General features: G+C 39.5%; 1 protein-coding gene across 6 annotated transcripts in view; it reads left to right on the forward strand.

The window, feature by feature from the left end:
* The window catches only part of LOC127072773 (neurogenic protein mastermind-like), a 158,478-nt gene that overhangs the window by 92,934 nt on the left and 49,273 nt on the right, over positions 1–16,271 (forward strand). For 4 of the 6 annotated variants that reach the window (XM_051013475.1, XM_051013477.1, XM_051013478.1 and 1 more), the window contains one exon: positions 11,806–13,731. In XM_051013475.1, coding sequence (XP_050869432.1) covers positions 11,806–13,731 — 1,926 coding nt within the window. The remainder of the gene's footprint in view (positions 1–11,805; positions 13,732–16,271) is intronic. The other 2 variants (XM_051013476.1, XM_051013480.1) reach the window with 1 other exon arrangement.

Genomic DNA, 16,271 nt, shown 5'->3' on the forward strand with positions numbered 1-16,271 from the left:
TTCTGCTTCTGCTGCTTCTGCTTCTGCTGCTGCTGCTGCTACTGCTGCTGTCAGTTCTACTCGCTGTCCCCATTGCTGACTATGTACGCTCCGAACGAAATGAATATTTATTTAAGGAATAGAATCTTTATGGAGATTAATTAATTACCAGCTATACGTTAAAAACCTCTGTTTGATCTGTTCGTTTGAATTTATTCGAATATACCTTCGTGGGACTTTGAAATACGATGCCTTCGATCGAATCTTCTCTCCCCTTTTTCTCCCCTCTTTCCTTTCCTCTTTCCCTTTCCCTTTGTTTGTTCCTTGGCGCACGCGAGCAGGACTCGAACGCAAAGGACTTCTTGAATACTTCTGTTAAGTTTTATATATCTTCAAATTTTTTTACTTATCGATAATCTACTTCGATAATCTTTTGAAATTTTTTACTTCGACTTGAAATTTATCGAACCGAAAAAGAGATTCGTTTCATCGAAATATTTTGATTTGAAGATTTCTCAATGTCGATATCGATGTAACAGTATATTCAAGATATTCGAAAATTATACATAGTTACCTGTCAACGACAAAACCAGCTAGTTATATTCCTTGAAACGTCAGGAAGAAGGTTATAAGTCAGGTATCATGCTGTTTGTTCAATAATCAATTCGGCGACCTGATGGGAGTCATGCCAAGGAATCGAAATATTTTGCACGAAAGCTTTGCAAGAGTTAACGTTATGCGTGCTCGATCGTAAGTTTCTTTCTCCTCTTTTTTTTTCGTCTTTGTCTCTCTCTCTCTCTCTCCCTCTTCTATTTCTTCTTTTTCTTCTTCTTTCCTTTTCTTCGTGCACGGTGAACCAACCTGTATGTCCATACCCCCGAGCTTGCAAGTACCAGAATTTATCGCCACGGTGAAAAGCGCCTCTGCAGACCCCAGAGTACTCTCTCTCTCTCTCTCTCTTTTTTGAGCAGTAGCAGCAGCAGCAGCAGCAGCAGCAGTAGCAGCAGCAGCAGCAGCAGTAGCAGCAGTTGGATCGATCTCCGTACTACTCTTCTTCCTTGTATTTTCTTCTTCGCGATTCGTCGAAAAATCGTGCCTCGATTTACCTTGCGGAGAACACATTGATCTGCTTTTAAAGCAAAGAAATCCTCTGTTAGCAACGAATCTGAGTTTCTTTCGATCTCGGTTTCCCGATCGTCAAATAGAAATATCGCTGTAATGTTTTACGATTGATCTGTATCGCGGATATAAATGTTATATAAAAAAAAAAAAAGGAAAAAGTGTTTATACCTCTTTGAATTTTCTTTCGCTCTTCTATATTATTACGTAAGTACGTATTAAACAATTAGAACTGTTGGAAACAGATCCGATAAGTGAAGAGAATTTATTATATCACTCGATGCTCCTTCAATACATATTTATTTCTTCTTCAGCAAGTTTTTTCCATGCATCTTTTTTTCTTTTATGAAAACGCTCTTCCACTCCATACCGTCCGACATAATGGGAATAAAATCGTTCCGTACCTGAAGTCGTAATTAACATTCGTATTATTTTTTATACAAGATTCCTTTTAAATTCTACGCAACAATTTATTTATTCGATTATTCCGATAGAGGAAGATCGTCGAATTATTCAAAAGTTCGTGTTTTCTTTCTCGATGATCGATCGTAATGATTTAATCGAATGAAAATAAAAGAAAAAAAAAAGAAAAAGAAAACAAAATTAAAAAAATATATATATAAGTTATTACTTTTGGCGTAAGAATATTAACGGTATGATTTATTACGACGTTTCACGTTATTCCCGTTGAAATGATCGTCGAAACGAAGGAAAGAGTTATTCGTTTATAGTGCGCATACCGTTTCCTTTAAGGCGCATAATAAATTAGGAGGAGCGGTGTGTTAAACGAGGTAGAAATAAATGCGGACGCGTTTTCTCGAAGACGAAGTAGCAACGCAGTGTAGTCATCGCGAGTTTTAACCGGTACGCTTTATCAGAGCGTGATCCTGAAACAATGACGAAAAGAAGGATGACATCCTTGGGCGGATGGCCGTAGAGAAAGAAAGAAGAGCGCACGTGACAATGCAGTAAATATGCAATTACTGACAAAGTATGATGACAAGATTGCACAATGTTTTCGTTCCTCTCCGCTCCTACTTATCTGTATCTCTCTCTCTCTCTCTTTTTCTCTGTCTATCTATCTATCTATCTATCTTTATCTCTTTCTCTCATTCTCTTATTCTCTCCCTCCCTCTCTCTCTCTCTCTCTCTCTCTATGTATATATATATATATATCTATCTATCTTTTTCTGTTCTTTTCTCGGTTCAAACGACATATTGTGTCTTTGCATAATCATCTTTCGTAATACTAGACTATCGACCATCGTATTTTTATAATTACATCTATATATCAGTGAAATATAATATGAAAATCATCGATGATTCAAGGTCATTATTTTCGTGTTTAGCTTTCTTTGAAAGAGAGAGAAAAGATAAAATGAATAAGAAAAATTCCATTTCGTGATAAATACAGATATAGGATAAAATAATATTGACGCTAATGAGAAGCCTGATAGGATTAGAATCTGAAATCTCTAGTCGAATCCGAGTAAGTACCATGTACTTACATAGATACATACAAAGAAAACAATTCAAATTAGAAGGAAGATATTCTCCTCTTCGAGATCGAGGTTTCGTTGAGCCAGGAATCGCTTACAATGCCGAACGTTTACAACGACGAAACACGTACAACGGATTTCACAATCGAGGACTCGAACGATAAGATCGAGTTGACCGCTAGCGTTTCTCCTATCGCGTTTATAACATTTACATGCGTCGCGGTCACGTGATTCCGGTGTGTCTCCGTCGCCGCGCGCGAACGCGATTTGTTATTATAATTAGTGGAATTTGCATGTCAAGGGACTGGCATGTCAAGGGTCCATGGGTTCGGAGCTCGCGTATCGCGACGCGTGCACCTACCTTACGTCTTAATGGTTAATGCTCGCCTTATGTACATATCTGGATAACGGGCCGTATTTCGAGCCAAGTAATTGCATACCCTTCTGTATTATAATTCAAATTAGATATTTTGCATCTCGTCGTCTTCATGCTACCCTTTCTTTAAAATCTCTTCTTTTTTTTTTCCTTCCCCTCCCGTTTCTTCGTTTATTTCTTCAATGATTTCATCCACCTCTCTTGCTTTGATTATATTACCTTTTTAAAACTTTGCGAATAAACGCGGTATGTTATTTTATATCTAAAGAAATAATATTTTCTTCTTTATTCTACGTGAAATTTTGTAATTGCAAAACGACCGTACTTTCAAGATACCCGTGTAGAAATTATTATGAGAGATCTTGCTTCTTTTCCGCGAAATAAAGACGAAAGAGAGAGAGAGAGAGAGAGAGAGAGAGAGAGAGAGAGACAAAGGAAATACCTCTGTACATCGACTAAAAAGGAACGAAGATAAAAAGAAAAAAAATAGAAGAGTCTCTACCATTTCGAGTGTTACTTCCATTATTTTTTTGACGAATTTGTAAGAAAGTTTCACGATCGGTGTGTAACGTTTTCAAGGATAAAGTCGATGGAAGGAAAAAAACGAGGTCATCGAGTTCGAGCCTCTTTAGAATTTTTTCTAGACCTTTGAACGGCCTAAACAACCGTCAACATTTTACCCTCACCTTTCTTTCTTTTTCCTTTTTCTGTTTTTTTCTCTCCCTCTTCTCAAATATTCTCTATTAATCGCCGCTATCTTTATCGGTGCTGCGATTTCAATTAATTAAGGATCAGTAATATCTTTCGTTTGTCTTGAAGACGCCAATAAGAATTTCGAGATTTCTCAAAGAACATTGGTCTGATCGTTTCTCATCTAAAATCATTCGTTATAGAATATAGAATCGAGTAGCTGAGTATTACTGCTGCGTCTCCGTTAGACCGGAAACTTAGTTTGCCGCTCGAATTAAGTCGGTAGACGGGAGGGGTGGAGAGGTCAAGGTGGGGTCAAACGTTTGCATCGAAGATGCGACTATCCCCACCTAGTCCTCATCTTGCTCTTCCTTCTTTTAACGATACAATATTTCTTCGATCTATTTCGTCATTCCTTCTGACTAATTACGTTTGTTCGCAGGAATCGAATTAATTATTCGATCGTCGGCCTCTCTCCCAGCGAATTTTTCGAACCCTCGTGAAAGAGCCAGTATTAAAATTTGTCACGGTCGTAATAATGATTATAGCGAAAGAAAAAGAATGATCGAGGAAGATTAAAAAAAGAAATGAAATAAAAAAGGAACAAAAAAAAGAATAAAAACACGAAAAAAAGGAACAAGCAAATAAGTATCGTGCGATATTGCCGATCGTATTCTCGGTGGACCTTTTCGAATGAACTCGTATCAATAACATAGAGGAGTAATAACTTTGGGAGCAAGGGCTGCCACGCCCTATTAACCACCTCGCTTCCATCGCAATTATAGCACGTACGCCCCTGGCATAACGCGATACCCAGAGGGTTATATATTCGCTGCTATCGGATATATATACGTGCTACGTATATAAAGCCATACATAAGCGAATGTATAGGTATGTAACGTGGGACGTTGGTGGCTTTCCCCTTCTCGATTTAATTCGCGATCCGAACAGAAAAATTCCTTCATGATCGAAAATTAGCCTAAGTCGATCGATGCGAAGTAATCCAAGAGCCTCGAATTAATCTATCTGTCTTTTTACCGAACGTTAGTCTTGTTTTCTTTCTGTTTCTCCTCCCTCCCTCTCTCTCTCTCTCTCTCTCTCTCTCTCTCTCTCTCTCTCTCTCTCTCTCTATTTACATTTAAAGGAATTCTCAGAGAAAATATAAACAAGAAATAAGACGCTGATCTAATATGTTTTCATCGCTGCGAAAAATCCTCTGTTAAGCGATAAATAATATGTTAAGGTCAAGAATATTCTTGATCGTTCAGCTCTTTTTCTTTTTCTTTTCTTTTCTTTTCTTTTTTTTTTTTGTTTATTCTCTTTGGAATTTCATTAAATAGCGAATGAGCAAAAAGTTTCGATCGAATTCGCAGATTTTATACTTTAAGAAACTCGTTGAGATCTTCTACGATTTATATTTGGATTGATGTTTATGAATGAATAATAAATTATGATTTTTACATAGTAAGTGAATACTCCGGTGTAATAATAGTTTCCATGAAACATCGAGATGCAGTAGGGAACTTTTTTCTTTTTTCTTTTTTTTTCCTTTAAAATTTGTCGATTGCAAAACGGACGATGGTACATTGCTGAACGAGCTAAATGAAAATCGTGATCTCGCGAAACGACGCGCGGAACTTAACGAACACGGCTGGCTCGATACATGAAAAGGCCATGCAACGTAAACGATGATAAATCCACTTCTCTCTTTTATTTTTTTTTTTTATTTTTTATTTTTTCACCACCATCAGCTACGACCGACGCAATACATCGGATCGTATTGCTGAGTGTGCCGGCGATGCATTTACATTTGTACGAATAAACATCGTAATTGCATATGTAACCACAACGCACGGACCGTCCACGTGTCTCCGCCGATGCGCAGTGAACGTATTGTTTTCTATTTTTTTCTATTTCCTTTTCTTTCCTTCACTTTATATTTTTTTCCTTTTTTCCTACGAAAGCTACGACACTCTTTCTGACGCTTATCTACGATGCCTGTCGTTAATTCTTTATTCATGAATGAAAAATTTACGTATTATGGATATAACTACGTGTACAATAATAAAAAAAAAAAAAATGTATGGATACATATGTGTTTAACAGGTTTACGTCAGCAATGTAATTTGTATTTTGCTGCATCGGACGACTCTGTTAATGACATTTTTCTGCGCGGGACAACCCTCCGATAGGGATTGGAAAATTACTTGAATTACTTGAAATATTAATTAACAAACAATCAGATTAAAAAAAAGTTTGTTAAGAGGAAAGTATTCTCTTTTTTTTTTTACTACCAGCGAAAACAATATCTAAAACTATATTGCGATATTTTCGTTCGCACGTACGTGCCGGCGTACTAAAAATTAAAATTATTATATACACACGTACGCAATAAATAAATAAATAAATATATATATAGTAGTAGTATGCGCGTGTGTATCTAGTTCATTTCTTTAGATTAGAATTTAGACTAGAATGGTTCTCACAGTTGGAGTGATTTCATCCGTTACGGTTTTTAAATTTGTGGTGTAAAATGCAGATAGAAACAAGGGAGTTCGATAGATCTATTAGTATTCCAGAAAGGAAACGATACGAAACGACGAAGAGCGGCTTTCAAACTGGAACAGATCCGCGTTAGATAGTCGATAGAATCGATACTCTGGGTTCTCTTTCTTTCTCTTTCTCTCTCTCTCTCTCTCTCTTTCTCTTTCTCTCTTTCTCTCTTTTACTCGTAGAGCATTGAAAACGGGATCTGAATATGTTTCTAAGTCGATGGATTATCCTGAAAGGAGCGATTATGTAAAGCGCCGTTGGTTACGCAAGAAGCACTGGCCGCAGCGCCCGTTCGAGAGACATTACGATTTTTCTACGCTAATCGCATCGCTTAAAACGGTAAACCGTTCGCTCGGACAACGGAGCACGATTATACGCTTTCCTCCGTCGATTTCATTTTTTCCTTTCTTTCTTCTTTATTTCCTTCGTATCGTCGAATAAGTACATCGTATAATAAAATAAAACTCCGATTTTATTATTGAATACACGTAACACGATCGATATCAATCTTCGAAGCTTCTCCTCCGATTTAATGATAAATTTTTAATATGTTGATAAGGTTTTTTTACATAAATGAACGTTGATTAGCATTTTCTATAACGTTATTTTTTTTTATTAATTGGGAATTATCATTGTAATGAATTTATTTTCATGATTTATACTATTATGTTAAGATTAACATATAATTTGTTATATATTTCATTTACATATATTTATATGTTTAATATACAGAAGTTTGTGATTTTCCAATAAGCATTATACACGATCGAAGCGAACTTGTCAAACTTGTGCTCGTACAAGAGGACTATTAAAATGCGTAGCGTCATTCGGCGATAATAATTTTTTAAACGATAACAAAAGAGCGAGACATGCGTATTCTTGAATTCGTATTCGCATTTCATTCGATTCGCTAATTAACACACAACGTAGGTACAAAAGCATGATTCGTTCGCATAGATAAGCATGTATTATAACATACGAATTCGAATCGTGTTTAGACTGGCGAGTAATGCGAACGATATGCTCTTTTAACTTTAATTTTTCCTCTCGTATCTTCAAAGTCGAGATTAGAAATAATAATTAAAGAAAAAAGAAGAGGAAGAAGAAGAAAAGAGGAATAGAAATTGAAAAATGATATAAAAATTTAATCGCGCTATCAAAAGTTTAAATACGAGGTCTTAAAAATGATGAAAATAATATGGTAATAATAGAAATAATAATTAAAAACTAATAATAATACTAATAATAATCGAGTTCGTTAGATGATTTTTATTAGTATCGCTGCACCGTAGAAAAGAAATTCAGCGTTGAAAGTCGAAAGTTGATAATAATTGATTGATAGACACGGAAGGAGGAGTTTGAAGTCGTTTCTTGTCCAGCATTTGGGTCGTGTTAACGCTCCTAACTAGTTGGTATTAACGAAACGTGACGCTAGATAAACCGGCGTATCCACCCACGTACGACCCCCCGCTGGTAAAATGCGTCAAGGTTAGTCGTTCTTATTCCGACGCTTTTGACGTTCCCAGTCCAAACGAGATTCGACTACTCGCTGCTCTATTTATCCGTTACCGTCTAATACAAATCACGTATAATATATATTATCTTTTATATTATCTTTTTGGTTTCCTTTTATTTTATTCATTATCGTCTTTATCGATTAATAGAAAATAAAAAAAATCATACGATATTTCTAAATCTCCTTTTTTTTCCTTTACTCATTCTTTTATTTCTAATAAAAATAGACAATACTTTCGTCTTAATGGACATTTACGCGATCGTTTCTAATCTAATGAAGACGTCCTAGAGACAGTTTATTTAGATTCAGCGAGAAACGAAAATACGTTCGTTAGAAGTCGTTTTGAACGTTTTACTGACTTCATCTTATCAACTTGAACACTCACGAGTGTGCATTCTTGTATTATTACGTATGTATATACATCGAGTTTGACGCGAAAATATTATTTAAGTATGCACATTATATTCCGCAAGACTTTTAGTATATAACATTGTCTGTACAGCGAGTTTTCTTTCTAACTTCATCGACGTTATTATTAAATGGCAACGCTGTTAACCTAGAGGGGGGAAATTTTGAAGACTTTACTATTCGTAGGTAATCTTTCTTTGAAAATAATATTCGAAGTACCCAAGTTGTATTTATAACTAGTAAGTATTTTTGAAGCACGGCGATTGGCTAGCCGAAAAATTGAAAAGGTCTTTCGTATACCTGAGTAATAAAACAACAGATAAAACGATACCCACGATAAGGCAAACCAATTGTTAAGGCAAGCAGCCAACAAACTTAAAGAAAATTTTTTCAACCTTTGGACATTTCCCATATTCAAGAAAATATTAGGTAGTAATATACCATCCCTTTCATAAACTTTCCCTAACTTTCTCTTACGTCCCTTCAAACTAAGAGTATTGTTGTGATCATAGGAAAAATAACATGAGTCAGTCGGAATGAAATCTTCGAACAGATCGGATGCGTTTACGCGAATTAACGTGATGTTTTAAACTCGATTAAACGTTACGTTTTAAAGTAATTCAAGAGAGTAGTGAAAAAGTGAAGGAAAAATAATAAAACTATCTAATAAAATAAGTGTTTAGTTGTAACCAATAAATATAAAAGTTAGTGAAAATTTATAAAAAAATCATGACGAAGCATGCTGCCTCTCGGTATTTTAAACGCCCCAAGTATTACAAGTCCGATTGTATGTGGTCTGGTATGGATCTGGTAAGTTCCTTAAATTTGCGTTTATTAATCATCGATATATAGCCAATTATAGCCAATGATCGAGACGTTTCGTTAGATAATCTCAAACGTTTTCTAACAATATTATATCATAAGAGGAAACACGCCGGATCGTGAAAAAGTCTATGAAAAGACTCCCCCGTACATTTTTTAAGCGATAGGATTCGAAATACTGTGAAATTGCTAAGCTTGTTATTCGAAATTCTTGTGACATGGCTTATGATAGAAGTTTTCTAACGAGCGTTCCAAACGTCACTCGCGCGGGTGGGCTTTGCTTTCTCGTTCGATCTCGGACGCTCTCTCGGAGCTTGCTCTTCGATACGATAGTAGAGGAACTCGAGGAAAGTAATTAATTCGAGAGAAGAGGAATTCCATTTAAAATTCCCTTTTTTGCATAAGCCCTATAAAGGGGAAAGGCATGGGCTAGTAGAGGAGTAGAAATGTAGAACGGATATTGACACGAGCACAGGAGAAGACTCAGAAGCAGCGTTATCTGTCAACCAGCAGTGCACATTTCGTCCTGTGAAATTGCTTCTCAAAAAGCTGGCAGAGCTTTCCAGTCCGAAGCCCTTTTCCCAGCTTCGCTTCCATTTCTCTGTCTCTCTCTCCCTCCCTCCCTCTCTCTCTCTCTCTCTCTCTGCCTCTCGACCTATATAATATAAAACGCGAGTTGCCTCTCCAATATCTCTTTTCTCCGTCGTCGCCTGTGCAGCAGCTGACATTCTCGATGCAATTCTTTTCTGCCGCAGTACCTTTCTTCTATAAAGCGGTCACTGCGCGTCAAAACTAATCAAAAAAAAAAAAAAAAAATCTTGGAACCAATTGCTATAGGAAATCTTATCTCTATTCTCCAATTTTTTCTCTCTTCTCTAATCTCTCTGTGATCAATATGAGAAATCATTGCGCGAATGAAACTTTATATTTTGCGATAACATATCTGTGAGGCGGAATAAATTTTTTTCTCTCTCCTTTTTTTTTTTTTTTTTTTAATTTTAATTTTTTATTTTTTTTATTAACAATCATAGAGAAAGATCTTCGTTGGAAATTTTATTTCGCCGTGTTGGCATTTCTAAGAAAATCTGAACACTCTCACGATTATTCAATTTCATTTCTTTATGAATTCTTTTGTTACATCGATCCAAGGATTAATTTTATTCTAGACGAACGAAAACGATTACTTTACGTCGTAAAATCCTACGGGTCTTTGTCAAGGCGAAAAAATGTCCACGGTCGAAGGTCGAAGGAATATTGTGTTACATGTGCGAGAGACGCGAGATTAGAAGGGATAAAAGAGAGAGGAGTAATAAGAGAAACAGCGACGGAAATGAAGAACGTTCGATTCTATAACGTTGTTATGGAGGGTAATACGTATTATCGAAGCGCGAAGTTACTCGACTTCAAATCATGAAAGCATGGATGTTCCTCTAGTATATAGAACAATGCAACGTTTTGAACCGCGAATATCTCGAGCAGAGCGCATCTAGAAAAACTTTTTCCAATCTCATTTCTCCTATACCTTTCTCTGTACCTTTCTATTTTTTGCTTTCTCAATATCAGAGAACTTCTTCATATTTTCATCAAACTCTATTCCGACGAAATCTATCCCGGATGATGATACGGCAAAAACGTGTATATTTAAAAATTTTCCCATTTCGTATTTCTCGTTTGTCACGTAAATGCTAAAATTCGAGCAAATAATGAACTTCATTTATAGAAGATTTCAGATCTGTTCAATTTTTTCCCGATCGAAAAAAAATCGAAATTATTATTATCATTGTCACGTAGAAATAAACGAGCTTTCATAAATCGTTCCAAATAAAAATTTGACGTTCGTTAGAAGCCCGAATAGTTTCACGCAATACTCGATACGCGTGCTCACGCGCGAAGGACAAGAAGGACAACAATCGAAAGACAGTAAAAGACCACCGTACTACCGACCGAGATTTACGTGTCATGCAAGGAATCAGGATTCCAAAGTGAAACGATCAGCGTGGTTACTTGATTCCCACCGGTGGTTGACGGAGAGAGGAACGCGAATGTCCCTTTTCTTCGTACAAAGATAGTTGGTAGAAAAAGCTTTGCAAAGGTATTGACAGGTACGGTGAGAAATTGTCAGGTTAATTGGAAAAAAAAAGTCTGTGAAACGACTTTGCCACGAGAGCCGTGGACACCGCGTTGTTTGACTCTGCGGATCGGGAGTTAAGTATCCTGCACTACCGGTTGCGGACTACCTTCGTGACGAGTAAAAAGCACGAAGTACCGCAGCTAAACGCGCCGCCGCTTCTTTTTGACCCGATCGCAAAGAAAAAGTCAGATGGTACCTTCTTTCCGAGCTTTATTTTACTTCATTAACTTTGCGTAATAATGTAGAAAAAAAAAACAATATTGAATGAAACGTTATTAGAAGTTTAATGACCGTACGGTACAGGAATGCATTTTATCTTCTTTCTTTTTTCTTTATTTTGTTTTTTCGTTTCCCCCGAACATCAAAAAATGTATCATAAAACCATTTCTATTTTTCAAAGTGCATCGGACAGAATATGGAAAATACCAGGGCGTATAAATATTTGCATTTCGCTTTAACGTCCACGCGCTTCGATACGCGAACGAACGAGTTCGATAAACACAGATTCGATATATGATTACGTTACAACCTACGTACGTAATTCATGGATTCCATTATAGAGAAATTGGAGATTTAATTAGTACTTTCCAATCGAAGAAATAATAATAATTCGACCATTTCCGTAGCGACGATGTCGGGCGTGTATCGTTTACATAGGATCTCTACTTTGGAAAATGAAATCGATTTCAGTGGTAATTTACTCTTGTTCCAGCAGCAGAAATTCTTAAAGAGAACGGCCGAGGAGTTGGAGGCAACCGGGGCTGGTGGAGGCGACGGAGGATTCGGCGAGCCACCGGTGAAGCTACAATGCACGCAAGCCCAGCATCAGCATCAAGCGCAGCTTACGAGCGGAGGCGGAGGAGGGGGAGGCGGAGCCGGAGGCGGTGGGCCTCACCACGGTCACGGGCAGCATCAGCCCGGAAACGGGGCGAACTCGACGGGTCCGAACGGACCAGGTAGCGGAGCTGGTGGAGGTGGAGGTGGCGGCGGAAGCGGTGGAGGTGGTGGTGGCGGTGGTGGGGGTGGAAACGAAGGTCTGACCAAGTTCTCCGTCGAGATCGTTCAGCAACTGGAGTTCACGACCTCGGCCGCGAACTCTCAGGCACAGCAGATATCGACGAACGTGACGGTAAAGGCATTGACGAACGCTTCCGTGAAGAGCGACTTATTGAACGCCTCGTCTTCGCCTAAGCCGGACCCGAACGGCGGCGGGGGCGGAAGTGGAAGCGGTGGCGGTGGTGGAGGTGGTGGAAATGTTAGGACACAGCCGGGGAACGGAACCGGTGGAGCTGGTGGTCCAGGCGGGCCTGGTGGTGCTGGCGCCGCAGGTGCCACGGATGGAATCGGTTGCGTCGACATCGCTAATCTCGTCGAGTGCAAGCAAGAACCCGATAACGAATTCGTCGATCTTGAACAGTGCGCCGCCGCTTTGGAGAAGGACGCGGCAGTGAACGGAGCCGGATTCCCTGGCTTCTCCGATTTCATGGGTGACGATACCGGCGACGAAATCATTACGTCGGACGCTTTCAAAGATCTCATCTCGGAAATCTCGGACTTCCATCCGGAATTCATGAAAGACTTTGACTTTGAGGACAAGAGCGTAGACGCGTTGGCGAACAACGCGGCGGCCGCTGTCGCGAATGCTGCCGCCGCAGCTACCGCAGCGGCCGTAGCTGCTGTAGCTAACGGGAATAATCCTAATAACAATGGGATGCCTCCGAACAACGGACAGATCAAGATCGAAGACGACAAAGATACTATTCATCATCAACAGCAACAGCAACAACAACAGCAGCAGCAGCAGCAGCAGCAGCAACAGCAACAGCAGCAGCAACAGCAGCAACACGGGAACAGTAATAATAACAACGGTGTGAATAACGGTACGACCGCCAATAACGGCAACGCGTTACCTGCCAATTCCAGTCCAAGTGCGCTCGCCTCCTCTCAGTATTCCCCCGCTCGACTACCTTACTCCGGTCTAGACTTCAAGTCCGAAATGAGCCCGGCAGCTCAGACGCTCAAACAGATGGCCGAGCAGCATCAGCACAAGAGTCAGCAGCTAGGCCTTGGTGGTTTCAATCCGACAGCAGCGGCGGCCGCAGCTGCGGCGGCTGCTAGAGGACCAGCAGCTAGATCACCTTACGCCGAATTTTCTCAATTTACCGGAGCTTCGGACTATTTGGGTAGTCCAGGAAGCACAGCACCCCCGGGCGGACAAAATCAAACTCCAGGATCTGGTACCGGGTCGTATCACAAGAACAATGGTGCAACCGGTTTCCAAAGTCAACAAACCAACGACATGTTCGTCGGTTCCCAAACGCAATTTGCCGCCGGCTTGCCGGACATGAAGAGATCGCAACCGAACGCGGGTGGTAAGCCTAGTATGCTGGGACCAAGTGGTGGCTATAAACAACAATATTCTCCCTATGGAAGTCCGGGCTCTATGCCGAATCACGGTAGTCCAGGATATCCGCTACCTCCGAGAGGATCGCAGAGCGGTGGTCCTAATCAAACCGGATCTCAAGGACCCTTTACCAGCTCAACACCGCCAAGACCTCCCTCGGGACCTGGTACCTCTACATTGCAGATCAACCAAGCGCAACAACTGCACATTAGTAATCCGGGACATCAGATTCAGGTCGGTCAATTTAAATTTATTAAATTTCTCTTTCTTCATTCGTATCATTTAAATCGTCGAAAGGTTGAAAGAAAAAAAGCGAATAATCGGAATCGACTAACCTCGCGTTATCCAAATTATATTTACAAGTAAACTACTTCGGATCTTTCGAAAAACTAATATTTCCTTGACCGAACGACGAATAAAAACGTTACAACGTAGCAAGAAGGACATCGTACTCGAGTAGTATGATATCTGTTGCGTCGCGACAATGCGTCTATTTTTGTAGGTGGAATCGGTCGTGTTGGGGTAAAGGAAAAGGGGGTGACGACGGTCGGTCGTAGTAACGTCGTCGGTAGATAGCGTAGGTGGTGGTGGTGGTGGTGGTAGTGGTGATAGTGGTGGTGGTGGTCGAAGACTGTGAAAATGGGTGGCGTCGTTGGACCGTCACGAGGGCGCCGCGAGGCGCAACAAGTAGTCTAACCCTCCCTCTCTCCCTTCTACTTTGACATCACTACTACCACTAGCAAGTGTACCACCACCGATACCACAACCATCGGCGTTACTACCACCCCTAATGTCGCCCTCCGCTCTTTATAAATTTTCCCTCTCACTATTTCCCCTACTCTCCTTCGTAAGGCTCGGTCGAACGTATAGGCGCGCGCGCATGCATCGGTGTGAGAGGGAGAGAAAGTTAAGGGTGAGAGGTGCATGGCCGTGCGCAGCCGGCGTCGCGACGCCACCGTCTGCTCGATTTACCCTGCGCCTGCAATCCGCGTCAATACGCTTGGCTTGCCGCTCGCAAAATTCTGCGCTCGCGGTAATCTACGCGTCGATGCTCGGACGGGGTCGACCACGAGAGCTATGCCGTGATAGTTAGAAAGAGAGAGGGGGTAGATGAAAAGGAGTAGGAGTAGTAGGAGTAGGAGTAGGAGTAGGAGTAGGAGTAGGAGTAGGAGTAGGAGCAGGAGTAGAAGGAGGAGGAGGAGAAGGAGGAGGACGACGACGACGAGAAGTTATTTAAATCTTCGCTCGACGCTATTCTCGCGCCAAGTATCTATTTGCGAATACGGTTTTAATACGACCAAGCAGACGCATCGAAGATTTTCTGTAATTGGTCGTAGAAAATCGTCTCTCCGTTTATGTCTTCGTAAATTTCTTTCTTAGAGGTTACTTTTATATTCCGAGACTATAAGGAATGGATTAAAAGTATTCTAAGTATCCTCTATCAGTAAATCACCGGCGTTAATCTCGACGTTGTTATTTATGTCGTTTTGATTTATACAATAAATTTCTACGAGCTCGCGATAATCGTTTTTAAAAACTGTGATACTTCGTCGCTCGGTTTACAACGCGATTTTACATGACGTTGACGATGACGTTATTAATCGATCAGTAATGAATCATTTTTAACCATCATCGCTATCCCTGAATTCGTTTTTCGTAACGAAAAAAAAAGATCTTTTATGGGGGATGTTAGAATTCAATATTTAATGAAAGTCACAAGACATGAGCGAGATTGTTCCAGATGGTTAAACATCCTACTTAGAGTTACGCTTATGAATAGTAATTTATTTTTTATCGAGATATCGGAAAGATAATACTCTTATCGTAAATGAGATTAGTTATTATCACGTATACAGGTTCACCGTGTCGTAAAATATGGTTTTCAAGATCGATAGCGTTTCATACTCGTTCGTGAGAGACCGCCGGTCGTTCGTCGTCATTCGAAAAGATAATATTTTATTCGTTTGAAAGTTCGAGTATATCGGCTAGCATAAAATATGAAAGATTACTCGATGAAATTTTCTCGTCTCTCCTAGGCCATTTTCCTGTTTTTCCGCTTTCACCGTTGGGAATATAGGTCGAAATTATTTTAACGTCGGTGCGATGAAAATTTCGGACTGCAACGGACTCCGCAAAATTTATAAAACCCCGCCAAGTCGCGTAATTTCGTTAATAGAGAATTACATATTTCCCCGATATAAAATAATTGCTTTTGTATTTGTTCTTTTTATTTCGTTTTCTTTTTTCATTCAAAAAAATATATATATCGTACAGTTTTTTTTTTTTTTATTTACGACAGTGCCTCAACGGACTCGTAATATTTAGGTATAATTGAAGTACGCCGTTGATACTGGCGAGGCCGTCCAATTAACGTGAATTTATAAAAAGGAAAAAAAATCGTCTAGGTAAATGGGAATAAAATCGTTTGTAATCCTACGAATAAAGTTTATCCCAAATTTGAATACTTTGATTGTCTGCCATCGAGGTATCCTTGTTAAGAAAGACAGAGAGAGAGAAAGAGAGAGATAGAGAAAAAGAGAAAAAGAGATAGATAAAGAGAGAAAGCATAACAATAATATCTTATCCTCAAAACTCTATCTAATTATTTTACTTACGATCGTGTCTATCATATTCCTTTTTTTTTTTATATATATATATATACACCTTCTCGATCGATCATTCGTAGTTTCCAACTGTTTCAAAATTGACACTTTCTTCGTGAAAGAAATCGGATCCCAACTCAAGTCCCAATCGAATTCGTGCTAGCCAACGAG

The sequence above is a fragment of the Vespula vulgaris genome, chromosome 2 (assembly GCF_905475345.1).
Source record: "Vespula vulgaris chromosome 2, iyVesVulg1.1, whole genome shotgun sequence".
In the NCBI taxonomy this organism is placed as follows: Eukaryota; Metazoa; Arthropoda; class Insecta; order Hymenoptera; family Vespidae; genus Vespula; species Vespula vulgaris.